Raw genomic sequence first — 27,880 nt, 5'->3', positions numbered from 1 at the left:
TCCAGTAGCGATGCTGGTGTCGGGGTTCCCGGGTTCCCGCTCCCTGTGGGCCGCGCTGGGGGGCTCCGCGCTCTTCCTGCTGCTCGCGCTGCGCTGGCTGAGGAGGAGGTCGGTCCGCCGGGCCATACTGAGCGCCCGGGAGCGGCGGGGCCGAGCTCTGCACCGCATGGAGGAGACTGTGTGCAGGTTATCGGCTCAGGTCAGTCTGTCAGAGCAACCAGCCAGCTCCCAGCACGCTCAGCCAGCCAAAGGGGGACAGCCCTATCAATCACAGCCAGCCCTCCTATCAATCACAGCCAGCCCTCCTATCAATCACAGCCAGCTCCCAGCACGCTCAGCCATCCCTCCTATCAATCACAGCCAGCTCCCAGCACTCTCAGCCAGCCAAAGGGGGACAGCCCTATCAATCACAGCCAGCTCCCAGCACGCTCAGCCAGCCCTCCTATCAATCACAGCCAGCTCCCAGCACTCTCAGCCAGCCAAAGGGGGACAGCCCTATCAATCACAGCCAGCTCCCAGCACGCTCAGCCAGCCCTCCTATCAATCACAGCCAGCTCCCAGCACTCTCAGCCAGCCAAAGGGGGGCAGCCCTATCAATCACAGCCAGCTCCCAGCACGCTCAGCCAGCCCTCCTATCAATCACAGCCAGCTCCCAGCACTATCAGCCAGCCAAAGGGGGACAGCCCTATCAATCACAGCCAGCTCCCAGCACGCTCAGCCAGCCCTCCTATCAATCACAGCCAGCTCCCAGCACTCTCAGCCAGCCAAAGGGGGACAGCCCTATCAATCACAGCCAGCTCCCAGCACGCTCAGCCAGCCCTCCTATCAATCACAGCCAGCTCCCAGCACGCTCAGCCAGCCCTCCTATCAATCACAGCCAGCTCCCAGCACGCTCAGCCAGCCCTCCTATCAATCACAGTCAGCTCCCAGCACTCTCAGCCAGCCATGGGGGACAGCCCTATCAATCACAGCCAGCCGTCCTATCAATCACAGCCAGCTCCCAGCACGCTCAGCCAGCCCTCCTATCAATCACAGCCATCTCCCAGCACTCTCAGCCAGCCAAAGGGGGACAGCCCTATAAATCACAGCCAGCCCTCCTATCAATCACAGCCAGCTTCCAGCACGCTCAGCCAGTCCTATCAATCACAGCCATCTCCCAGCACTCTCAGCCAGCCAAAGGGGGACAGCCCTATCAATCACAGCCAGCTCCCAGCACTCTAAGTCAGTCAAAGGGGACTATCTTTATTAATGCCCCAGCACTTGGCCTCGCTACTGTCAGTCACAGCCATCCAGTTGCTCAACTTGCTCTGATAATTGATTATTAATCCTTAGCACCAGGCACTCCCTTATCAGTCACAGCCATCCACTGACCATGATGGGAGTTGCAGTCCATAGAAGCAAGGTTGCAGGGGGTGTCCGTCCTTGCCCTGCCCCAATGATTAGTTTAAATGGATGTATCAATTGATATATTTTATATTTATTTTCAAGTTGACCCGTTTTTGAGCCATAGAAATCCATATATAAATGTCCTATTCATTTATTTTAATTGCAAGCTAATATCTCTCTTTGTTTACTATCTAGCAGGAGCCGGTAACTCCCCTATGAATGGCAACATTCCAAGCATTGCCACAGAGTGGGAGGGTAGGATAAAGTTAGCGATGGGAAAGGACACTTAGGGTTATGTTTAAAGGGCTGATAGGATAAGGGGAGTACCTACCTGCCTTCAAAGCCTGGCAGATGGTTATAGAAGCCAGCAAATCAGCCATAAGCCCACTCTGATCCCGCTTAAATAGGCACATTGTTCGAAATGGTGCTGAAAAGACAATTTTTTTTTTTAACAAATGGCGCTGTAATATCGCCACGGTATTTTTGATGCCCATGTCTGTTGTGTGTAATACAGCAGGCAATGCTCGCCCTCTGCCACACCAGACCATCGTTTAAAGAAGAGGTTGCATGGGTTGCGGTATTCGTGGGCCTTGGGTTCTGTCAACGCTGCATCCCCTGCAATAATAATAATAATATGATAGTGATACTTGGCACAGGGCAGAATGGCACCATGTGTTTATATATTTCTAATATTATGCACAGAGAGCGCAATAACAAACTCAAACTGGTGACCTAACACACCGACTCAAAATCCCCACGTATCGGATTCCAGACGGCACAATGGCCACCATTTCATTGTCCAAACTCCTCTCTGTCTGGCTCATTGCGGTCCAATTCACTGTCACTTTATTGGCATTGCTTCCAGACACATTATGGTTCATTCACAAACATGGAACTGTAGTGAGCTAGAAAACACATTGCAAAAGTTAGGCAAAAATGCAAGTTTTAAAACAGGGCTTGCCAAATTTGCTTAAAATCCAGGAGCCAGTTAGGAGACAGTTTTTTGTTTTTGCAATTCTGTTTTGTGCAATTCTGTTTTAGGTCATTAGAATTCAGTGTTTGTTGAATAAGCCTCATTGTGTTGATGGTTTACTGTTAAGAGACCTATGTCCCTGTAACTCTTGACACAGTTTTTGGGACCAAAGTGCATTCCTTTACAGCTTAGTATTTTCGAAAAAATCATGTTCTCCTGTGTCTGGAATGCGTTAGATTTATCGTAATGTCCACACAAACATGTGCAGAAGGCACCTTCGGATCCACATAAAATAATGCTTTATATATGATATATATAATGAGATATATATATATATATATATATATATATATAATATACCGTATACATATTTATATTTATTTATTAAATAAGAACTTATAATAAATCCTCTATCAATCACATTTTACGCAGCCTGGAAAATATCTATGACCTCTAGATTCGATCCAGCAAACATTACTATTAAACCCTTTAAAAAGCTGATGATTATACCCCAAAAACACAACGGGCACAGTAACTAGGTCCAAAACAACAGCTGAAATCTGCAGAACTACAGCATACCTACCGATTGTCATTATTTAGGTGGGACAGTCCCTATTTTTATAATTGTAATTTGCATATAGGGTTAACGTTCAGAGAATATACAAATCATAGTCATTTGCATTAATTTTATTTTCATTTTTACATTAAAAATGAAAAGCAAAATGACCACATTCATATTGCATATCCCCCAATTGTAAGTCTGGTTGGTTGCAATAGTTTAACAGCAGGTGGAGACTAGGATTTTGTAATAAAATTTAGTTTCAGATGTAGACAAAACGTTCAATAAGACTTGAATTAATTAGTCAATCATTCCACCTCTGCCGAATATTCACATTTCAATTGGACCTTGATCTCAGGAGAGGTGAATCTTATCTTAAGATGTAATGATTGCAGTACGTTCCAAACATTATCAGACTTAAAGCTATTTATGGAATCAAAATCTCTGCATTATTACCTTTTACAAGTCGAATTATTAGTGTGCCTCCTGGATTAGCTCCAAGTAATTTGCTCTCCTTTAATCTTGATCAGATCAGCCAAGGGCACTTGGATAGAATTTCAACTTTGTGTTAGAATTCTGGTCTGGGCAGTGGGGACGGGAAAATCAACTCCCCACATCCAAATGATATGTTCAAAATGTTTAGAAGTAATGCATGTTTTGTTTTGGGTTTTTTACAGTCACCATTTCATAGTTTATAAATGTTTACCGTTACTAAATAGTTTAGCTTTGTTTTTTTATTTTTATGTCCCCCTTTGTTTAACCCCTTAACCCCTTCAGGACGGAGTCAATAGTACACGTTCTGATCAAAACAAAACGTAAACAAAAACTGGAATTTGCGCTGAATGTCTGTTCAACCGTAACTCACCTCTTTCATATTAAATGCACCCCCCTTATTATATATCATTTTGTTCAGGAGAAACAGCGCTTTCATTTCATATCAAATATTTAAAAAACTGTGAGAAATGTTAAAATGTTTTTAAAATTTCGAGTTCCGCCTCACATTTTAGCTGTAAATGTCATATTGTTAGGTTTTATTGCAAAAAAATGCACATATTTGTAATCAGCGATGTCTCTCGAGTACAACAGTATCCCCCATTAACAGGTTTTATGGTGTTTTGGAAAGTTACAGGGTCAAATATAGAACGTTCCATTTTCAAATTGAAATTTTCCAGATTAGTAATGTTACCTTTGAGACAGTGTGGTAGGCCAGGAATGAGAATTACCCCCATAATGGCATACCATTTGAAAAAGTAGACAACCCAAGGTATTGAACGTGGGATATGTTTAGTCTTTTTTAGTAGCCACTTAGTCACAAACACTGGCCAAAGTTAGCGTTCATATTTGTTTTTGTGTGAAAAAAGCAAAAAACTAATATTTGGCCAGTGTTTGTGACTAAGTGGCTACTAAAAATGACTGGACATACCCCATCTGCAATACTTTGGGTTGTCTACTTTTGCAAATGGTATGCCATCATAAGGGTAAATATTATTCCTGGGCTACCATACGCTCTCAAAGGCAACATAACCAATCTGGCAAATTTCAATTTGAAAATGGAACGTTCTATATTTGACATACAGGAGGCTCTTGCAGGGTCTAGCAAGCTATTTACATAGCAGGGGATAAGAAAATCTTAATTAAACAGAACGTGCAATAAAGAGAGCCTAAATAGGGCTCTCTTTACAGGAAGTGTTTATGGAAGGCTGTGCAAGTCACATGCAGGGAGGTGTGACTAGGGTTCATAAACAAAGGGATTTAACTCCTAAATGGCAGAGGATTGAGCAGGTAGGCTGCAGGGGCATGTTCTATACACCAAAACTGCTTTATTAAGCTAAAGTTGTTCAGGTGACTATAGTGTCCCGCTCAGCAGCAGAAAGCTCACTCACCAGAGACAAGAGCAGAGGACGCGCAAACAAACACATCCCCGGCCCATGGAGGCTCTGGGGACGGCACCTTTGCCACAAAACAAGACCTGCAACACTGGATGCAGGAGATACAATCCCTGCTGGCCGCGGACCTCGGAACCCTGAAAACGGAGGTACGTCAAACTACAGAGCGCATGAGTGCTGTGGAGGGAGAAATTCAAACATTGCACGGTGGCGTGTCGAACCTTACTGATACCCTGCAGTCTTTACAATCAGCCCATCAGGCGCTGGCGATACAGGTGGCCACCCAAGAAGACCGCCTGCGCCGCAATCACATTAAACTCAGAGGAGTGCCGGTAATCATCTCCCCAGAGGAGCTCCCTCACTACACAAGAAGACTTTTGGCCACAATCTTGCCTCCAAACATGGCCCGGAAAATCACCCTGGAGGGCGCATTTCGCCTACCGGCCGGGAACAACACGGCCCCAGCGGAGGCCAGAGATATCATACTGCGATGCAACACCTCCCAAGACAAGGCAGCAATAATGGCAGCAGTGAGAGGCAAAACCCCTTTACCATTTGAAGGATCCAACCTGCAATTCTTTCAGGACTTGAGCAGATCAACTCTGCACTGGCGGAGATCGCTCCAACACCTAACAAGCCGTCTACGGACGGCGGGCATACAATATAGATGGGGACTGCCGAGGGTACTCTTGATCACCCACAACGGGACTACCCACAGAGCCACATCAGAGGTTGACGTCCTTGCACTCTCCACTCGCCTAGGACTTCCAGACACCACCCAGACACCTGCACAGACGGGGCTATCCAAAATGGGGGACCCAGCTACCGCAATACCGTTTGCCCCCCGCACCCCACGCAAGGACTTAGCGACATGACTAGTGAAACCAACCACTCCGGACAAACCGGACCCACTGTTATTGCATGCTGTTTTGTTAGAATCTATTGTTTTTGTTTTTGTTAACGTTCATCGCTCAATGCCGTAGTCCGTACGCAGACACACCTCACGAGGCTAGGACTAACACCACGACCTGTTCCAGGGATAACCGCACAGATTCACATTAGATTCACACACTGTCTCCCCCCCCCCCCCCCCTGCTGCCCCCTAGGTTAGGGGCAATCACAACACTAGCAGTAGCCGGGACTTAACACATGACCCCAACTCCCCCTCCAGAGGGCACAAAACGGAAGGCTAGTGCAAAACTGGAGATACACTGACACCACAACCTGCAATTGATTGCTCTTAATAACCCAGAGTACCACAAGCACACCACGTATAGGATGACACTATAATGTGGAGGGCCGTGAATCAAGGAGCGATCAAAAGCACTATTGTTGACAATTGTTATGTAACATGGAAAAAAAAAGAAAAACGTGTGCTGTTTCACCTGACATTACTGCGATGTACACTCCATTGTAAAACGTTATGCTTTACCTCCTGTAAAAGTCAATATAATGCGCAGCTTTCCACTGCACCAATAAAATAAAGAATTTAAAAAAAAAAAAAAAAAACACCATATAGCTGCTGCCTCTTATCTGCCTGCTTGGCTGACATCATCAGAAGTTATTATGTGAGCCAATCACAATGCTTTCCTATAGCATTGGCTGAGACTGTCAAGGAGGCACAGTCAGTCTGAACTGGCCAATCAGCATCTCTTCATAGAGATTAATTGAATCAATGCATCAGGGTGGAGACACTGAATGTAAGTCACACTGTGCAGCACTGCCCCAGGAAGCACCTCTAGCAGCCATCTGAGGAGTGGCCAGTGGAGTTACTAGGCTGTAATGTAAACACGGCATTTTCTCTGAAAAGACAGGGAATGATTCTATTCACCAGAACAAATACAGTAAGCTGTACTTGTTCCGTTGACTTTAGTGTCCCTTTAACTTTTTTTTTATGGAAAAATGGTCTTTACTTCCGCTTAAAAAAAAATAAAAAATAAGTTTGTTGTACACAATTAACATCGTCTCTTGACCTTTGCATTCTTTGATCATATTTATGCCGGTCTCAGAATACCTGTGTTTTGTCATTTTTCAGCATCCTGTAGATGATCCCGAGAGTATCCTATCTCTGTCTTTAAATGAACTATCTCAGAAACTGAACGATGGATCACTCTCTCCAGAAATGGTTCTTCATTGCTTCATGGGAAAAGTACGTTGTATTTTGGTTTGCTTTTTTTTTTTTTATGTATGTTTTTATTCTTTCACTCGATATACATGGATACAAAAATAGAATGTTTTAAAATTGTTTGTTTGCTAACTGTGATTTGAGAGGCTAATTGCAAAATTCTACTGAGCTTTGTGCAAAGAGATGCATGCAACATTGCACCAGTGACGTTTCCTTAAGGCGTTCATTTGGATTGTCTGCTCCACACTAATTTTTTTTTTTTTGTTTAACCTCAGGCGTTGGAAGTGAACGGTGAGCTGAACTGTGTGGTTGATTATCTGTCGGAATGTGAAGAGCAGCTGGCCGAACTCAGACATCAAAAAACCAAAGGTCCCTTATACGGCATCCCCATCAGTGTGAAAGAGAACTATAGCTGCGAGGTATTCATGGGTGATGGCTTGATATACCGACATAACCACCTCGGTGTATTTAGTTTTTACAACATACACAAAAACATTTGCAATATTTGCTCGATTTATAAGATGACCTCCTCCCTTTCCCCCCCAAATTTTGGATCTTGTTGAAAAACTATGTGGGAAAAAAAGTAAAATACACGCTAACACATGCAGATACACAGTCACACAGATACATGCACACATACAGACACACATACAGACATACAGGACACACAGATATATACACAGGGACAAAGTCACATATAATGACACTCATGCAGATATACAAACATGCACACATACAGTTAGATACACAAACACATACAGACGCATAAACACATGAAGATAAACACACACATACAGAACATGCACAAAGACACACAGATGCATACAGACATACACATATGCACGCAGATACAGACACATATGCACACATATAGATACACAAACGCACACATACACATACAGACACACACATACAGGGAAAACGTACACATTTTAAGTCACACTCCTGTTTCCTACCTTTTGGGTGCAGGAGGGTGGCTTCCCTGGGGTCTGGACGACTGGCTCAGACTGTTGTGTGCAGCGTGTGTGTGGTTTTTTGGGAGGGTGGGGGAGGGTGCAGCATAGAAACTGCAAATATAGAAAATTTGTGACTGTCTTAAGCCATACACACTCATACATGTATCTGTGTTACAAACAACCATAATCATTGCACACACAAACCTATCTGTATTTGCTCATATACATAAATGTTGCACATTTAATCTATCTATCTATCTATCTATCTGCCATCTGTAGGAGGGCAATGTGTGAGAGAGTGACTGTGTGTGTGTGTGCTCTATTCTGTCTGCAGCTGCGCCGGGCGTAGAGCTGCTCACCAAGAGGTTTGTGTCTTGCAAGTGTCAGAGCGTTGCCGTAATAACCCGCAGCAACGCTCTGATCTGACTGAGATCGCGAGATACTTCAGTCTGCAGCTCCGCACCCGGCGGAGCTACAGACAGGAGGTGCAAGCTCTCTCCCTCTCAGGGCAGAGTGAGCGGAGCGGCCCCGCAACAGATAACACAAAGGACAAGCCACTAGGCCTCCTTCCAGTGTCTGGCCCTCGGTCGCACACCGAAGATCCGACACATCAGTCTGCCAGGTGGCTAACTGGCACAGTTGACCTCGATTTATAAGACAAGTTATTTTTCCAGAAGTGTTTGTCTGAATAAAACCTTGTCTTCTAATCAAGCAAATATGGTAGTTTGAACAGCCATATGCTAAATCTGATTAATCGCCTCTCCCAAAAAGATCCTACCCTATGATGTAAGGTAAATCCCTATTCTTCAAATTTTCACTGATGACCTTTTGAACTTTGTAATTTCCTGTTAAAGGGACACTGTAGGCACCCAGACCACTTCAGCTCATTGAAGTGGTCTGGGTGCAAACCCCCATTACCCTTAACCCTGAGAATGTAATTATTGCAGTTTTTATAAACTGCAATAATTACCTGCTAGGGTTAATTCATCCTCTAGAGGCTGTCTATCAGACAGTCACTAGAGGGACTTCCGGGTGGTTAGGCGTATAAATGATGCTGGATGTCCTTTACACTCTGCATGAGGACCTCCAGCGTCACCGGAATCCCCATCGGAAAGCATTGAATAATGCTTTGCTATGGTGAAATCCTAATGCGAGGGAAGGCAACAAGTTTGTTTTCCTGGCACTGTAGTTTCCCTTTAATTAAAAACTTCATCAGGATAGCTGTTTTGTTTCTGTATATATTTTATGTTATGTCATATGCAATCCCCTTATCTAAAGTAAACAAAATGCACATTTTCTAGCCTAACTTCATAACTAAAATCTTAAATTCCCCTTCCTATATTCATAACTCGCCCCCGGCTTGGTGTTGCCAACAGAAATAAATTCAACTTTATTTGATTTTCAGTGAAGCTGGATGACCTGTACACTATATTCAAAGGTTAAATATTTAAACAAAAATAAACCGTGTAAATATGTGCTGAAACCCACATGCTGCAGGAACATGACTGAGCGAGCTAGCTTCCTCGGGGCATTTGGAGAAGGAGTCCCAGTGTGAATCATGAATAATAATGTTTGTTAAATCCAAAGTTGAAGCGCACAGTATAAAATACATGAATAATGCTGGGTTAATAAAGTTTAACCCCTTAAGGACCAAACGTCTGGAATAAAAGGGAATCCTGACATGTCACACATGTCATGTGTCCTTAAGGGGTTAAATGTTTTGTTGGTACACGCAGTGTGGCTTACCTGTCATCTTAAAGAAAGAAGCATTTGTCCAAAACGTAGAAACTGCAAATATAGAAACTTTGTGACTGTCTTTAACCATACACACTCATACATGTGTACATTTATCTGTGTTATAAACAACCACACAAACCTATCTGCATTCGCTCATATACATAAATGCAGGCTTCTCATCCCCCACCCCATGACTCCTTTCCTGCAACTGTCAAAAATGACCTACCAAGCACTCAATAAACCCTTCTCTAGCAAACTATTTATTTCCCCTACTTTAACCCTTTGTGTCACTATACCCCACTCCCTCTAGCATGTAAGCTCATTGAGCAGGGCCCTCATCCCCCTCTGTTCCTGTACGTCCAGTGGTCTGATCTCAATTATGTGTCTGTTAGTCCACCCATTGTACAGCACTACGGAATTTGTTGGCGCTATATAAATAATAAAATAATAATAATAATAAATGCTGCACATTCCACTCTATCTGTAGAAGGATGCCACTCTGGGTCAGTAGACATGTTATGTCTTTATTGGTTACTGTTTCAGGACTTTGCAATAAGTAGCCCTCTTATCCTAGACACAGACCTAATCAGCCTTCTTGTAAATACGTCCCTGATTGTATGTCAGTCTTGTGAGGTCAAGGAAACCAGGGAAACGTGGCATCCACGTGATAGTACCACACTGAATCCTCTACAAGGCTCACAGGGCTGTCCCAAGTAACAAGAGACAATAGCGATCAGCAATCAAAATGTGGCATGTATCTTCAAAGACATACTATTTGTTCTCTGTTATCAGGGCACAACATTTTTTTACCTTGCTTCAAATGATTAAATATATTCAAGAGGGATTCTTTACTGCTAGTGTGTTTGTTTATATAACCAGGGGCATGATTCCACATTGGGTTTGCTGAAGCGCGTGAATCTACCAGCAAGCACAGATAGCGTTATTGTACAAGTCTTAAAACGGAAAGGAGCAGTCCCGTTTGTGAAAACGAACGTCCCTCAATCATTGCTAAAGTGAGTCCCCGAACAATTCTGTTCAGTTTGAGTTGGTAGTTGGCCTTGCGTTTTTATTCTGGGTGTAATTGTACACAGCGAGTTGTGGTATGCTGCAAACAAATACAACATATTAAAAGGAACACTATAGCCACCTAAATTACTTTAGCTAAATAAAGCAGTTTTAGTGTATAGATCATTCCCCTGCAATTTCACTACTCAATTCACTGTCATTTAGGAGTTAAATCACTGTTTCTGTTTATGCAGCCCTAGCCACACCTCCCCTGGCTATGATTGACAGAGCCTGCATAAAAAAAAAACTGGTTTCACTTTCAAACAGATGTAATTTACCTTAAATAATTGTATCTCAATCTCTAAATTGAACTTTAATCACATACAGGAGGCTCTTGCAGGGTCTAGCAAGCTATTAACACAGCAGGGGATAAGAAAATCTTAATTAAACAGAACTTGCAATAAAGAAAGCCTAAATAGGGCTCTCTTTACAGGAAGTGTTTATGGAAGGCTGTGCAAGTCACACGCAGGGAGGTGTGACTAGGGTTCATAAACAAAGGGATTTTTAACTCCCAAATGGCAGAGGATTGAGCAGTGAGGCTGCAGGCGCATGTTCTATACACCAAAACTGCTTCATTAAGCTAAAGTTGTTCAGGTGACTATAGTGTCCCTTTAAAGCAAAATGTAAAAACAAATCTTCAAAGCTATCACATTTTATTTCATATCCGCTTAACGTTTCACATTTTGTCGAAAAGTAAATGTTCCCATTACTTAATATTTTCACATCGTTGTGTGTTTTTTTTTTTTTTTGTTTTTTTTTTTATGAAATCATTATTCCACTTTCATAATGTTTAATTATGTTGCTTTGATTGTGCCCCCAGCTATGACTGCAGTAACCCTCTCTATGGCCAGACCCTTAATCCGCTTAACCATAAGAAGACTCCAGGTGGCTCCTCTGGAGGAGAAGGGGCCCTCATTGCAGGAGGGGGTTCCATCCTTGGTATCGGCTCGGACATCGGAGGAAGCATTCGATTTCCGTCTGTATTCTGCGGCCTCTGTGGCTTTAAACCCACTGGGAACAGGCTCAGGTAAAGCAATTACTTACTGTCTGTCTGTTCTTTATAATCAATAATTTTTATTTTAAGGAACACTCCCAATAAATAAGTAATTGGATTTAAATGTGCTGTAGAAAATTGACTCCGGCAGCGAATGGCATCCATTTTTCAATTTGACTTGTGTTAAAAGATTTGACATGTTGCTGTTTAAAAAAAAAAAAAAAAAAATCTAATTCCACACAAAGTTCAATCAGCCCTGCTCCTTCGTCATAGAACAGAGGTAATCAACCTTAAGCATTCCCATAATGCCCTTACAGCCATAAGGCTGGCAAAGCACCATGGGATATATCGTCCACACCATCTGGAATGACGAAGGTTGGCTAACTCTATCCTAGAAGCTGCTTGCTCGATGTGAATGCATGGCCTTGCGTAAAGCCCCACTCCTGCAATTACAGTTCTAACACACAGTTTAAGTACGGTTAATCCGAACATTGCTACTTGTTACAATATCAGGGAGCCATTGTTGCAGCTGCTCGGCACAAACTTGACCAGCTTTAGTGATATTTGCCCTGCGTGTCTTTTTCTACCTGGTATCTGTCTCAAAATTCTATTTTATTTCGGATTAATTCTGCTTTATGTGCTGTTCGCAATTTTATCTTAACACACTCTGGATAATTCGGGACACCCCATGCAGGGTTTGCACTGGCTCAATGTGTCCGACGTTCCAGGATGAAAGTAACATAAGTGTATTGTGGTGTCTACAGAGAAAAGGAACGTGATCCTTCCTATCTGTGCGTGTGTGCACTGTATGTACAAAGCTGACAAAACTGATAAAGGCTGCCCAAAACTGAGAACTCAGCAGGCCTCTTTATAGCTGCAGAGATCTTTTTTTTGCAAATTGCTGCAGTTAAACGCCACACAGTGCACCTTTTGCAATTATGATTAGTTGCTATGGTGCTTAAATTCACCCTTTAAGATTCAAGAACACATGCAGGTGGCTGAAGTCCTATTACACCTTTGTATTATTTAATAGTTGTATCACTACTAGACGCAATGCACAACTTGAACACTAGATGGCACACAGCATAAATCTTTTCTTGAAGTTTCATTCTTTTTTTTTTTTTTTTTTTTTTTTTTACTGCAGCCGCATTAACTTTTTTCTTTGTAATTTTTCTAAATTAAACTTTATGGGAAAGGTGTGTGTGTTTTTTTTTTTTTTTTTTTTGTGTCCATGAAATTTGGTATATTAGAGATTTTTTTAAATGGATTTGTTTTCACTTACAATGTATTTAAAAATGTAAAAGTAAAAGAATTATATATTCAGTTATATACAAAAAAGTTCTTGGTTCTATCAATATTTAATTATGGGCTTTATTATGTCAATATGGCCCTGCAAAAGACAGAGCGATTTCTTGGAGGTGAGACTATGAACCCTCTCCTAGTGGCCTATCTGAGAGCCTAGAAAATGTTTCCATCGCATATTTATATCTAAAATATATCATTCATAATTTTTTTTAAAAAAAAAATTTTTTCATGGTGAAATGGGAGTGGGTCCACTCTCGGCGGCTTCCCTTTGCGGCACCGTGTTTATCGATCTATCTAATGTGAAGATAGATTTAAAGCTCACAGCAGCTTATCCGGAAACACTAAGAAAAGCCTCTTCCAATATAACACAAATTACGAAAAGATTGCAGTGCCAGCAACCTTTTACCTTTTTATTCACTTTTTGGGCTTTGAAATGATACATTGTGCAGTGACCTTTACAGAAGAATGAAGCCCATATAAGCAGCAAATAATAAACATCTACATGTTTTGTGAGACAAAGAGCTCTCTTACTAAATGCTTGCATTGAAACAGATTTTCTCCGATTCTTTTGCTTCGGAACAATGAATGTTTTTAATATGCTACAGGAGGATTAAAGGTACTGCAGGGCCATTGAGTAAAGGTACCTAAAGGTACCTGATTGCTTTAAAGGAAGTTGCTGGGACTGGAATCTTTTTTTTTTTTTTTTTTTCTCATAATTTGTGTGCTGCATTCCACAGTAATCGATGATTGACACTTTGGTTTCTCCTCACCTTTTCTCCAAAGATGCTGTTAGATCTTTACTTTACTGTTTTTACTTTGAGGCCACAGTGGATGCGTAGTCTCACCTAGAAGAGAATGCCCAACACATCAGAATATTAAATTAAAGAAAATTATTTGAAACTCAAAAAAATGAGAATCAAAACTGGTTTTATAATGTATTACACAGAACTCAACAGTATAAATATAGCCCCTGACCCAACCATCAGCACTGAATGTACATAATTGGGGGGAGGCAATAAATCCCCAATATTGGCATACAGGGATACGATATCAAATTATGCTCTCTAATTGATGTCTCCCAGGGAATTAAAACAAAAAAAGTTTATTATAGTTAATATAACTACTATAGTTAATATAAATACAACAAAACTTGGAGCTAAGAAAAAAGTGTAGACCTATATATATAGTATACCAAACAATAAGAAAGAGAGGAGTCTATGGGTGCCAAACACCGCTCTACCAGGTCTGACTATGATAACAGGTCAGATTGAGTGAATGAATATGACGCCGGTCAATATACAGGTATACAGGGGGTTAATTTAAAGCAAGAAAAACGTGAATGTCTCAATGACAATGTATCCACCCTGTAACTAATATTTTAGACACGTTGGTGATCATAGGTTAAGCTATTTCTCCTGAGCATCGATATGAGAAAACTCCCACTAATGAGGATAATACAACAGTTCTATGCTGCCCCTATTGTGGAGGGAGGGGTAGCAGGCAACAATTGCCTAAATATGTATCTACAGCATATACGGAAGTTCATACACCGGGGTGTAACCCCTATCACTCCCAAGATAGACACCTTCGAGGGTGTTCTGTTCTATCCCTATAAGGAGAATAAAGATAGCAGGCAAAGGTTATCTGTGGCATAGATGAAAGTCCAGTAGAGTTAGAAATATATACCCTGCAACTCCTAAAAAAACACCTTCAAGGGTGTTCTATGCTGTCCCTATCGACAGGAGAGAAAAAGCAAGTAGAGACAGCTAGCTGGCTATAAGAAAGACTCCTTCAGTGCTGATAGTTTAAGTAAATTTAAATCAAACAACTAGTGCTACCATAGTGACAAACTGTGCCAAAATAAATTAAAACAAAGCTGGAACCCGACGCGCGTTTCGGTGCGTCTGATGCACCTTCATCAGGGGTGCATCAGACGCACCGAAACGCGCGTCGGGTTCCAGCTTTGTTGTCTCCATGTAATTTTATATTAACTATAATAAACTTTTTTTGTTTTAATTCCCTGGGAGACATCAATTAGAGAGTATAATTTGATATTGTATCCTTGTATGCCAATATTGGGGATTTATTGCCTCCCCCCAATTATGTACATTCAGTGCTGATGGTTGGGTCAGGGGTCACATCTATACTGTTGAGTTCTTTGTAATACATTATAAAACCAGTTTTGATTCTCATTTTTTTGAGTTTCAAATAATTTTCTTTAATTTTATAACCTCTTTCGGGTACAAGCCCTTTGGTGGATCTGGAACCACCTTCCTGACCTCAGTGCTCCCTGCACCTTTTCTAGTAGAAGGTGTAGATGCACTTTTCTTATCTTATTTACATCAGAATATTATTTGCTGTATAAAATAATGGCTATAGAAAGTGATGCTAACCTTGTCTTTAATTTACAGTAAGAAAGGCATTGTATCCAGTTCCCCGGGACAGAAATCAGGTACGTTCTCACCTTCGTCTGCAAATCGGTTTATCCATCTCCTCTATTCTATCTAATAGAGCAGTGGAAGGACTAGGATTGGCAGAGGTTTCGCCCACTTTCTGAGCAGAGGGAATGATACATTTTGGCTCTGCAGGTGTGGAACTTTCATATTGAATATCATAGACACATCCCTAAAGTTGGTAGAATTCAGGCTCAAACCCTAAATGTTTTGGTTAGGATTATGTTTCTAATCGTGTCAAATTAAAAAGATAGACATTATGGTATGGCATGTAGTTGCACCTTGATGTAATAAATCTAGACGGGTATACATATATAACCTTATGTTCATTGTAAGAATTTTACCCTGCAATAATAAGCTCCTTGCATTTATTCATTATTTTTTTATTTGCAGTTACACCGATGAGTGGACCGATTGCTAGGGACGTTGACAGCCTGGTACTGTTTATGAGATCATTGCTGTGCGAAGACATGTTTGACCTGGACTCTACTGTCCCACCACTTCCGTTCAATGAGGAGGTATCATCATCAACTTCTCATCTTTAAGAATACAAATATTGCATTTTGATAAGGCAATCAGAACTAGGGTATCCCAATACATAATCCTGCTGTAAGTACCAGTAGCCCCAACCTGTAGAAAACTACAACTCCTATTATCCTTTGGCTTTCATTAGTTGTGTTTTTGACTGCTAAAGGTTTACGGCAGTTGAATTTTGTTGACATTTGGGATTCCGATATTTGGAAGTCGCTGCTATGATGTCCAAATCAAAGTTGGTTCCAGAATCTCCAGAGCAATTTGTTTCTTTGAGTGTGATGCCAACTGACTACTCTTGCTACAGAATTTACAAGTTGCTGTCATCTAATTTTGTCTTTCACACCTAAAAGATTAGTTGTCTGATCGAAATACTTTTCAGTAGCTGGTCAGCAGTTTCATACACTCCATGTCATTTAAGTTTTGGGCCTTTATTTTTCTGAGGCCCCGAAATTATCTGTCTTTTAATGAGCAGATACTTTATGCCGGAGGCATACAATATATTTTTCCAACCAAGAGGCCCATGCCTTGAATAAGTGCATTTCTTTAATTTAAGCTTTACTGATAACTTGGTCATTTTTTAATTGTTACATTTTTGTCTAGGTGTATTCCAGCGCCCGTCCTCTTCGCATTGGATACTATGAGACAGACGGTTTTACAATGGCCACTCCCTCGATGAGGCGTGCGGTTTTACAGACCAAGGCTCTCCTAGAAGACGCTGGACACAAGGTTGGTCACACAGGGTGACTCTCGAAAATAATTAGAACCTTCTACAATGACATCCGGTTTTTAAAAATGAGATTGTGACGACCGATTGTCTTTAATAGAAGTCCCCATGTGTAATAGCAGTAACATGTGAGTGTACTGTATACCCAGGTGAGATAGCTGAGTGGTTATTGCTCCTGTCAGGGAATCTCTAAAACGTGTTATTACTTTAGATCGAGCTTCCATCAGGGACAATTCCGCTATTTCTTCTTCCAAGTTCAATTAAAACAAATCATATTCAGTATCGTTAAAAGGGAACCACTGTGGGAAGGAACTATCACCCCCTTTTTAGTGCGATTTTTTTTTTTTTAGATAAAACATTAAAACTCATTTAAAAAGTTTCCATCAAAGCTCCCTGCAGATGTAGTTTAGAGCAGTAGTCTCAAAGTATTGGCCTGTGGGCAGGTTCTGACTCCCTAAATATTTGTAATATGGCCAGCAGTCACCCATCTCATATAAGAAAGGCGTAACGGAGTCCTGGCATCTCTCTATTTTCGGTTTGCTGGTAAAAATCCACATGAGGGCCACGTTTACACCCTTATCACTGCTGTTGAGGAGTCTGTGCTCCTGCCAGCCTCACTAGTAACGTTACGGCATTCTCTAGGTGCTTTCTAAAACATCAGCAACGAGATTGGCTAATGCACACAGCTCCTCCATCTAGAGCCATGTTACAGATGCCATGGTGGGACACATGTAGCTGTGTGTGTTGGTGTGAATAGGAGTATGAATCTTTGTACTTCTCGCAGTATGACTCTGCAGGAATAGGTTCTAGCAATAAGGAGCAGCTCAATTTGCTCTGTGGGCTTTACTCTTACCTCATTACTCCCTGCCTAGCATATGTTTATTGGATCAGTAGTTTAGCCCCCTGAAAGAATTACCACTATCACAGAGGATGATTAGAACTGCTCTCTAACCTGATGGCAGCCATGCCACAACTTCTATCGATTTACACACAGCCCGTTCCACTATGCAGGTCTCAGGCTAAGTTGTGCATGCAGCCTAGGATGTGAATAAAAAACGATTTTAGGCAGAACTGAGAAATCATGAGCTCTGCGGGGCTGGTTATAGCAGTGGGATTTTAACACCTTGCTGCTGGTCTAATCTGCTCCCAGAGCTGGGAGTAGCGCAAGGTGCTCTCTGTGCCATCGACTTTCTAATTATGCAGAATCGCCATGGAGCGTGGTGTGACCCTGTAATCATTGCTACCATTCTTCGGACATAGGAGAGATGTAGCTAAATAAAATCCTCCTTGTTAAATATTATATTTTCTATATTTTATAACATTCCAATGCACATATATAGAAGAAATGAGCTTACAAATTGCAGTAGCATAGATCAAAGGGGACGCAGATCATAGGATGAGCGTAGAATATGGATTTAAAGATATGTGGGAATTTTGTGCTGTTTTATATATTAGGCTGGACTGGCCTCTTTGAGGAACACTGTCAGTCATTCATTATAACTGGTGGTAGGTTAGAGCTGAGAAGCTTGGCATGGATAGATAGTCATTCCATAACGTATTTTTTTATAATTTGCATGTTTTTAACCAGCTGGTGCCGTTCACTCCACCATCAATGGAGACGGCTGTGTTTGGGCTCACCTTGAAGGGACTGCTGGCAGACGGGGGCTCCACTTTTCTGGATAACTTGTAAGTGTCTCTATATCCCAAATCTAATGCAAACACCTTCCAGTTATAAATTAACCGGATTACTTATTTGTCATGCTGGCTATTTTATATGAACAAGAAAAAACAAACAAAATGTATTTACCCCTTTGAGCCTTGCACCATCATATATGAGTGTAGTTCAGATCTAGGAAATGAACTCGCTTCCTGCTGTCTAAACTGTATCATTCTTTGCAGTAAAGGGGACCTAGTGGATCCTAATTTGAAATCCCAAGTTACTACATATGCATTGTCATCACATCTGAAGAGCTTACTCTCGTTTATTGTGAAGCCTGTGGTGAGTGATCACTTGTCGTCATCAGTGCCTCCCCACTCCTACGTTTTTGCTTGCAATACATTATTCTAACTTTTGATGCAATACTATAAAACAGATCTCTTGGTGTGAAAAGAACGAAGTGTTCGAATCTAAACATGTCTTGTCAGTCATGATTCCTCTCACTTCCCCTTATAAACGGGTAAAGATGCTGCTGAGTGCTAGTCATATCAAGATTTTGGGGGGGCATTTTATCGTAAAAAACATTTGCCCCAGTCTGTGGGCATAGACCCTTCTGATATGCTGTCTGCCCCAAGACGGTTTTTAACATCAGCCCTTGGCTCTTAATTGGAACACTGGAACGTCCGATCACGGACGCCTGTGTATTATCCGGTCTTCTAGTGCTGTGATTGGATGATAACATCAGGGGGTGGAGTCAGACCGCTTTAAAGTGGTGCGTTCACATACAGTACGTGTATCTACAGGATTTCGGTGTTGGACAGGTCATGACCTGCCATTCGATCAAGGGTTGAATAATTGGGGTTAAGTGGTCAGAGCCTAAACAGTCAGTGGGTAGAGTCAAAATTCCAGAGGCAAGATCTTCTGACCATCTCTGAACTTCACCAGCTCCTACTGATAATTCACACTACTAATTTCTTTTTATTTCCTTTAATGACAGAAACCTTACATTTAGATAAATAGATAATAGAGAAATGGAACTCCATTGTAGCACTGATTTTTTTTTCATGAGAATAGCCACTTTGGGAAATTAGTGGTGAAAATCTGTGAATAACCTAATCTGGGTAGAATTATTTCCCCTTAAAATGGGGTTTGAAACCCAGAACTGTCACACAATCATCTCCCTGTAACTATCCAATCCATCATATCTACTGTATCTATCTTGTATTATAAATCCTCCTTATTGTATCTCACCTATTACTTATCGTATGTTACCAGTCAGGTCCTTCATGTTGGTGGGTATTTTATTAGTGACACCTGGACCCTTTTATGTTCTGAAACTACAGCTTCCATGATGCTTTGCAATTATAAAGGAGACCAACCATTTGGGTAACCTCCTGTAAGATGTGACAAACCATACAGTTTTGCTATGGGTTGGATGTTACAGTTTTGGTTGTGGAAATATAATCAATCACTACATTACTACACTCCATGCATAATAGAAGTAGATCACCCATTAGTTTAATCTCAATATCTGTATGATAATTCCTCTTTGTCTCTCTCTTTAGTTCCCCAGGTTAGCAGCGGTTCTACAGTATTCACAGGAAATGAGGTACCGTAAATGTATTGTTGAATTATGTATTTATTAAAAGAGTAGCTGCAATTAAACATTGCTCAGAAATGGGTGATGCCAGGACACCAGCACCAGAATTGAGGTGGACAATCCAGGCACCTATGGGTTTCAAAACAGTTGAAAAAAATTGGATTAGTTTGTTCTGCTGAAGGAAGACTGAATAATGAGTCATGGTGTCATTTTAGCCTGGTGCCAGTGTGTCTGTTGCTAGCTCGCCCACTCGATCCAGAAACAGTGGGTAGGAACCATCACAGGCTGCGGGATCTGTTCGGGCAACTTCTTCCAAACAAATGAAAGCATTTGGATCTCCTGCAAAATGTGTAAATCCATTTGTTTCCTGTGACGTGTTGTGCTGTGCGTGCAGAGTCTCTTTGTAGTCAGTCTCAGCACTAGGAAGATGCTAAAGAAATTACTGATCTGTATTCAAGTCACGTAACAAGCTCACAGTAATTGGTTTAAAGTGAAATAAAATCTGTCCTTTCCTAGGTCTGTTAAAACGCTTTGGAAACACCATATAGAAGTGGAGGTAAATATTTAATAATATTTTTTGTTTGTTTGTTTTCCTCAAAAAAAAAAAAAAAAAAAAGGCTATTTTATTATTTCATAACTTCATGGATTTTGACAGTAAATCATTGTAGTAATTTGCCATTAGGGTCCCTCCCAACTGAAAAGTGAAAGAGTTAATGTTTTTGTGTCTGGGAAATATGAACACAGCTAGAGTTAAAGTTAAATAAAGTGTGGAACTTGCTCTGAGAATGATGGGCGTATCATGGAATACGTCATTTAATTTTCTAGAAATTCCACAGATACCGGTCATAATACGGATTGTTATTGTTTGTGTTGCTCTATAATGGCTAGTAAACCTCATCCATTGGGAACTACATTAACCTGATGGTTGGCGGAGCATTTTGGTTAATGATGCTCCACTATAGTTACACCTCTGACAGCAGAGGGGTTAGTCTATGTAAAACACTCTAAATCTAAACACTGCATGTACAGACTCCAGACACCACAGCCGCTTCATATCAGTGAAGTGGTCATGGTGCTTGGAGAAGCCCATTAAAATGACACTCTCTCATTCGGTAAGTACCGCTGTTACCCCCCATATCAAACGTGAGTATTTTATGAAGATCAAATCTGATCTGAAATTCACAACTCAGGCAATGTACAGAATTCTTTGTCTCCGTATTTATCTCCACTTGACAAGTTTGACAAAAAGTCAGAACTACAGCTGCCAAGCCTTGTCATTTCCCCCAGCTGTCCCCCAGCTCTTTCCATGGAGAATCCTGCGGTCTGACAGTGCTACTGGTGACTCCTGGGCGCTGAGGCGCCTGCAGCAGAGATCATGTGATGTCAGGAAATGGCTGACTTTTTAAACTGTGTGTGTGTGTGTGTACATAGCCACAATTATGTACATTAAATTTTTCATTGCCCAAAGTAACAAGTGTAATGAGGATCTTCGAGGTAGTAATGATATGTAATTAGATTTTTTTTTTTAGATTTTTTTTTTTTTAAATCAAAATGCTCATGCGCCAGATACTGCTCGCACATTAGGCCTTCCCGGTAGGTAAGCATTGCGTCAGTGATTTCCTTTGTGGTTTCCTTATGATAATAGGCAGTCTTTGCAGGGATTAAGGCCACTAGAGGCAGTTTTTTCTCTGCAATGTAAACACTGCAGTTTCTCTAAAACTACAATGTTTAACATTGTAGGACTAAGGTGGACAGGGACAATGCACCCAAACCACTTCAATGAGTGTCCCTTTAAATATCAAAACAGTAGCTATTAAAGGGACACTCCGGACCCCTAAAGCTTGGTGAAGTGCTTTATGTGTGAAGGATGAGTCCTCTTATTTTTATTTTACAAAAAGTGCAGATTTCAAAAGCAATTGTGTTTTCATTTATTTAAAAAAAAAAAAAAAGAAGAAAAAAGAAAAAGCTTGTTACACTCTACTGACTATCAATCAGGCACCCAGTCCTGTTACTTCCTGGTTTGGTTAGCTCATTGAAGCTAAACCCAAGAGGCCGCTATTGCCCAGTGCACCTGCCTTGCAAAGACTTCTCATTGAGCTGCATTGGGAAGCTTGTGATGGGCAGACACAGAAAGTCTGAGTGGATGAAGTACTATATCCACAGCTTGCCCATTTTTGTGTGACTGTTGCAGTTTGTTTTCAGATTCACTACAGGCATACTGTGTTTAATACACCAAATAGACTCCTTAATGTATAGCTACTCAAGACAAACCTGCACTGCAGATGTTTAAGAACTGCAATTCCCATTATGCTCATGCACCTGTGATACCGAAGCGAGCTTCTTGGGAGAGTAGACCACAAGCCTCTTTGGTTGATACCTGCACTGGTAGCAAGCTGAATGGTACAGGGATAGGTAAGCTTCATATTTTATTATTGTTTGTTTTATTTCAGACTTACCGTCAGGAATTTATAGAGCTGTGGAAAAAGCAAAAGCTGGATGCTGTACTGTGTCCTATTCTGGGACCGGCCTTAACCATTGGATATCCTGGAAAATTGTCAAGTATGTGACATTACCGTTGGTTCTTAAACTGTATCAGTAACTTATCGCTGTACAGTAAAATAGTGAGCGGCAGCCAAATTAACAGCTGCTCTGAACAGATCCGAATACTGTCCTAGGTACTAGCTGCCAAATTCAGTGGGTACTGTTCTACTGAAATATCTCGTAGGTACGGGTGTACAGCTTATTCTGAGCACAGAAATCTGCTATCTAAAAAAAAGTATACTGTATACTGCAAATGAAACTACTGATTTTATGGTCCGTCTTCAAAATGTGTATTTAACAGTTATTTCTTATAAAAAATTGGGACTATTTTATCTCATGGACTTTCTTCCTGAATTCTATCTGAAGATCATTTGAGATTCTAACGAATGTCTACTGCCTAAAGTGCACGTTACGAAGTATGTGGTGAATTTATAGAGATGGATATTATTTATGTTTAAACTGTCCAAGTTAAATTACTAGCAAATATGTAGAGAGTAAGTCAATCCAGTCTTATTTCCCTTCCTCCATCTTCATGGGCAAATAGGGTAAAAAATGAAGACTATGTTTTAATGCATTGTAAAGAAATTGCATTATAAATGCAATAAAAAAAAAGTCCATCAAAAATCATAAGGTTTAATAAATAAATATAACCTACTCAATAGAAAAAAATTACTGATAACCGTAATATACCAGTGTGCAGTGAGTTGGCAGCTACTAAAAATTTAATTGACCTTTTTAAAAGGTAGCACTCCATAAACCAGTGAACAATACCTTATAAAGTGTTGAGCGCTCAACAATAATACACTGTTTTTTGGTTTTTTTTGCTTTGAAGTAAAATAAATGCAAACTGATTGAAGTGCAGTATTGTTATAGCAGGAGTTTAACAGTACTGTCGCTCTTTAATTATCTGCGGTTCATGGCTTGTCTTTTCCTTTGAGAAGAAAGGGCTTAGCACAAGTTGTGTTTGTGGCACTGGATGCAAATCTTGAATGATCTAAACAAGCTTTCTAGTTCCAGGCTGTCTGACTGACAGCTCTGAGGGGTTGGCTTAGAGTTGTGAGTTTACAAGCCGCTGCAGTTTTAAACCGAATTGAGAATGGCTGCAGGGTGTTCAATGTATCATTAACTTAACATAGCTGTGATTTTATCTGGATTAACCCGTTCACTGGTGTTTCACCAGCACAATACAGACTGAATTAAAGGACCACTATAGGCACCCAGACCACTTCAGCTTAATGAGTGGGGTTAACCATTTTTTTTTTTTATAAACATAGCAGTTTCAGAGAAACTGCTATGTTTACACTGAGGGTTAATCCAGCCTCTAAGGCCTCTAGTGGCTGTCTCATTGACAGCCGCTAGAGGCTCTTGCTTGCTTCTCACTGTGAAAATCACAGTGAGAAGACGCGAGCGTCCATAGGAAAGCATTGATAATGCTTTCCTATGAGACCGGCTGAATGCGCGCGGCTCCTGCCGCGCATGCGCATTCAGCCGATGACGTCGCTAGGAAGGAGGAGAGAAGGAAGAAAACTCCCCGCCCGGCGCTGGAGAAAGGTTAGATTTTAACCCCTTCCTCTCTCCAGAGCCGGGCGGGAGGGGGTCCCTGAGGGTGGGGGCACCCTCAGGGCACTATAGTGCCAGGAAAACGAGTGTTTTCCTGGCACTATAGTGGTCATTTAACATCTTCCTCCCATAAAACCAGGCTTCAAATTGAAATTCTTATTTTTATGTCAAAATTGACAAATTGGGGGGTAAAAAAAAAAATCTCAAGACGGCTATTTTTACAGTTCTTCCGTTTTTATCTAAAATTTGAAATACATTTTTCAGCAAGCCACACTTCAGTGACAAATCATGAATTTAAAATACAAATTTGGCATTCAGCCGTCCTCCTTTCTATCACAACTTAGTGTGTGGCTTGAATGTTGGCTGACCTCACCTTTAAATCCTATCGTCATCGAATTCACAGCCTGGGAAGCCAGGTCGTTTTCTCAAAGTACTTCTAGGAAATGAAGCCCATGATTTGAAGTATTTTTTATTTTTTTTTTCGTATTAAATAGTTACTTAACAGAGCACAAACTTGAAAGTGAGACACATTTTATCATGCTAAATCTGGGGAAAAAAAATACATAGTAAATCGTGTTCTAACTCTGCTTTGTGTCAACAAATACAGAATGGCAGCAATTTTAGAAAATGGAAATGGAAACTGTTACCAAATAAAGCTTTAGTTAATTCTCCATAACATCCAAATGTCTATAATTCTTTCTCAGAAGACGTAACGTGCAAGATTTAATCCCTAGTTGTTTGTTTGATTTTTTTTTTTTTTTAGCTGCTGTGTCCTATGCGATCCTGTACAATTTAGTTGACTTTCCCGCTGGGGTGGTGCCTGTCACCAAGGTGACGAAAGAAGACGAGGAAGCCTTGAAGAATTACGAGGGTCACTATAAAGATTTCTGGGATAAATTGCTGAAGAAGGTGAGCAGGTGTTTCTAAATTCTCCTTATGTCTGTACATTACAATGAGTTTCAACAGTCTTATCTAACTGTCTTTCAGAACAAAGACAACCAGTCTGAAGGGAACACCTCTAAGCACCATAACCACTTTGCGTTAGTGCCAAGTTTATGCTGCATAGAGTATCCTACACTCACTCTTCGCTCTGCGAGTTGTGTTGAACTGCAGTGATTTGTCAGAATCCCTCATCTATAAACCTGCCCCCCGGAGCTGTCAATCAGGCAAAGGCAACTATTCCAAACATATATAAAACGTGCATAAAATAACCAATTGGATGAGTTTCCATTGTTTGACTGTTCTGGGGAAAAGGGAGAGAGGGCAATACTGATGATGATAAAATATATATTATCAGCAGTATTGCCCTCCGTCCAAGAACAATTGACAGAGCCCTACCATTATGGATTAGGAGGAGAGCAGCATTAGACTGTGTTTTGGCATGAAGACTGACGGCAGGCACCATTTTAACATCAGGCACATATTGCAGAGCTCACCCAGGCCGTGGCTGTCTCCTCTCCTCGCAGCAGCAGAATGGCAGCAGGCATCACTTTATCACAAGGTGCTTGCTGCAGAAAGCACTATGTCCCCGGCCAGTTCCCTCTCTGTGCCTCTTATTAAGGCAGGCACTGCTTCAACCACCGGTGCCCGTGTTAATAAGTCTGAAATAGACTCAGGCACGGCGCCATCAAAATTATTTTCCCAAGCACGTGGTGACAGGCACCACTTCAACAGCACTACACTAAGAGTGCAAATGCATTTGTCCAGATCAAATTATCCTGGTTTTCTGACTGTCATTTTGATTATTTTAAATGGGCAGATACATTTCCCCAAACAATATCCTGCCATTTAGTAACACAATTCAAAACAAATCTACAATCTACTTCACCCAATTTCATTTCAATAGTATTCCTTCTCAAATAAGTTATAACCCAAATAAGGTGTTTTACTGGATCAGGTAAAGATGGCTAAAGATGACAGATGTTGAGAACAGGGGACCTTAAGGACCACCCACCCTCCTACCAGTATATAATGCATTTGTTGCACATATGCATTAGGGATCAAATTGTGTGACACCCAATTGCACCTTGGTTGTAGTCAAGTATATCAAGGGGAGAATTAAATATATTTCATTTAAACTAATCCCTTAATCATATCCAACAAAAAGGGAACAAAAACCTTAATATCTTGGAAAAGAGTCTGCTGCATGCCCCCAATCCATCCAGCCATATTATTAACAAAAATAATAGGATAATAACATTGTGCAACTCTCTTACAAATTGTTTTGAGATTTCACCTGGAAATTGGGATTGATTGACATGCTTTGCACTTGTATTACCTGCACTGCGGGAAATATCATTAGGGGTGAGATACTTTACCCCAGGGGTAATCCCAGACGAGCCCCCAATACTATTTTGGCAATTTTATTTTCCCACGGATCATAACCACTGCAGTCTGTCACATTCACAGACCTGGAAAATTGACTCTCACACAACACCACTGTGAGGTCCAACTCAATTCTGAGTTTATTGGTATAGCACATGGGATTACATAGGTATTTTATCATGTCACAGTACATCACATTTGGATAAATGTCAAAGATTACTCATAGTCTCAAGTCACTGTTTGTTTATAGTTCATTGCCCTAATTGGGACTTGACAAGATCAGCAAAAAGGTTTGGTAGATTCCTTATTCTTTAAAGTATTTATACATTATAAACATCTGTTAAAAACAGATTTAGGCAAAAGGTTATAAACGTTTTATATGAATATTTCTCTGATATGGATAATATTTATAATCCGTTTTAAGCAATTAAGAATTTAAAATGGAGTGTGGATGATTTTATCCTACCACACCCTATAGGGTACCTAGTATGCTACACATTCTAAATAAAACTCGTATTAACGGTTTGGAACATTAATTTAGTATAAAAGAGCAAGCACATGTGAGCAGTATGGGCAAATTCTTTGCACAATAATCGCACCATGTATTTTTGCTTTGCAGGGTATGTCAGACGGCGTGGGTCTTCCCGTGGCTGTGCAATGTGTGGCTTTACCTTGGCAAGAAGAACAATGCCTCCGCCTTATGAAGGAAGTAGAAACTGTAACTCAGAGAAAAGCCAGATAGTGACCACTAGGCGCACTCGCAAGTACCTTGAAGCCGGGAGCATGTAGCAACCATCCTCACATCACACCTATATCGTAACATTAAAACTAACCCAATACCCCGGCATCCTCACATCACACCTAGATTGTAACATTAAAAATCACCCAATACCCCGGCATCGTCACATCACCCCCATATCCTAGCATTAAAGGGACACTATAGTCAGCCAGACCACTTCAGCTCAATAAAGTGGTCTGGGTGCCAGGTCCATCAGGTTTTAACCCTTCAGATGCAAACATAGCAGTTTCAAAGAAACTGCTATGTTTACATTTGGGGTTTAGCCAGCCTCTAGTGGCTGTCTTCCGGACAGAAAAGATATAACTGGTATGTGAGCGCTCCAATTAATTATGCAAATAAACATAAAAATCAAAATAAAATAAAGTGTAATAATGACCAATATAGCTGGGATCACCACAATGACCACCATAAACCAAAATTAAATGTACTGAGTGAATCTATCTGAATCAGAATACTCTACACATATATAAAGAGTATACAAAATATCATTTATTGTATAAAAAGCCAAGCATAAAAATATGAAACAGTATCTCAAAATGTCCAGTATCAGATGTAAGCGTGGTGAATAGTAAGGGGCCCCTTATTCATATTCTTGTCGACAAAGGACTGATGTGAAAAATCGGAGATGTGCACATAAACATAAAAAATAAATGTAAACATAAAAAAGAAATCAAGCGATAAACTCCATGTACATTCCGTAA

At 40.9% G+C, this 27,880-nt stretch overlaps 1 protein-coding gene across 1 annotated transcript; it reads left to right on the top strand.

The window, feature by feature from the left end:
• On the top strand, positions 1–27,579 carry LOC134568985 (fatty-acid amide hydrolase 1-like). The gene is made up of 15 exons (XM_063427755.1): positions 1–199; positions 6,840–6,953; positions 7,205–7,348; positions 10,502–10,635; positions 11,508–11,714; positions 15,398–15,438; positions 15,833–15,957; positions 16,574–16,699; positions 18,286–18,383; positions 18,597–18,696; positions 19,920–19,963; positions 20,471–20,510; positions 22,405–22,513; positions 24,819–24,964; positions 27,000–27,579. The coding sequence occupies exons 1-15, from the start codon at positions 11–13 to the stop codon at positions 27,120–27,122; spliced, it is 1,740 nt and encodes a 579-aa protein (XP_063283825.1). The 5' UTR covers positions 1–10; the 3' UTR covers positions 27,123–27,579.
• Positions 27,580–27,880: the final 301 nt, after the last annotated feature.

This window comes from Pelobates fuscus, chromosome 7 (genome assembly GCF_036172605.1).
Source record: "Pelobates fuscus isolate aPelFus1 chromosome 7, aPelFus1.pri, whole genome shotgun sequence".
NCBI lineage: Eukaryota > Metazoa > Chordata > Amphibia > Anura > Pelobatidae > Pelobates > Pelobates fuscus.
Note: the sequence above shows the minus strand (reverse complement) of the source record. Positions and strands in the feature narration are given on the sequence as shown.

Bases quoted from the DNA above. Each gene is read 5' to 3' on its own strand.
- LOC134568985 (XM_063427755.1), top strand. From the start codon at position 11: ATGCTGGTGTCGGGGTTCCCGGGTTCCCGCTCCCTGTGGGCCGCGCTG. The intron at 19,964-20,470 runs GTACCGTAAATG...GTCCTTTCCTAG, and splicing joins CAGTATTCACAGGAAATGAG to GTCTGTTAAAACGCTTTGGA. The intron at 22,514-24,818 runs GTATGTGACATT...TTTTTTTTTTAG, and splicing joins ATATCCTGGAAAATTGTCAA to CTGCTGTGTCCTATGCGATC.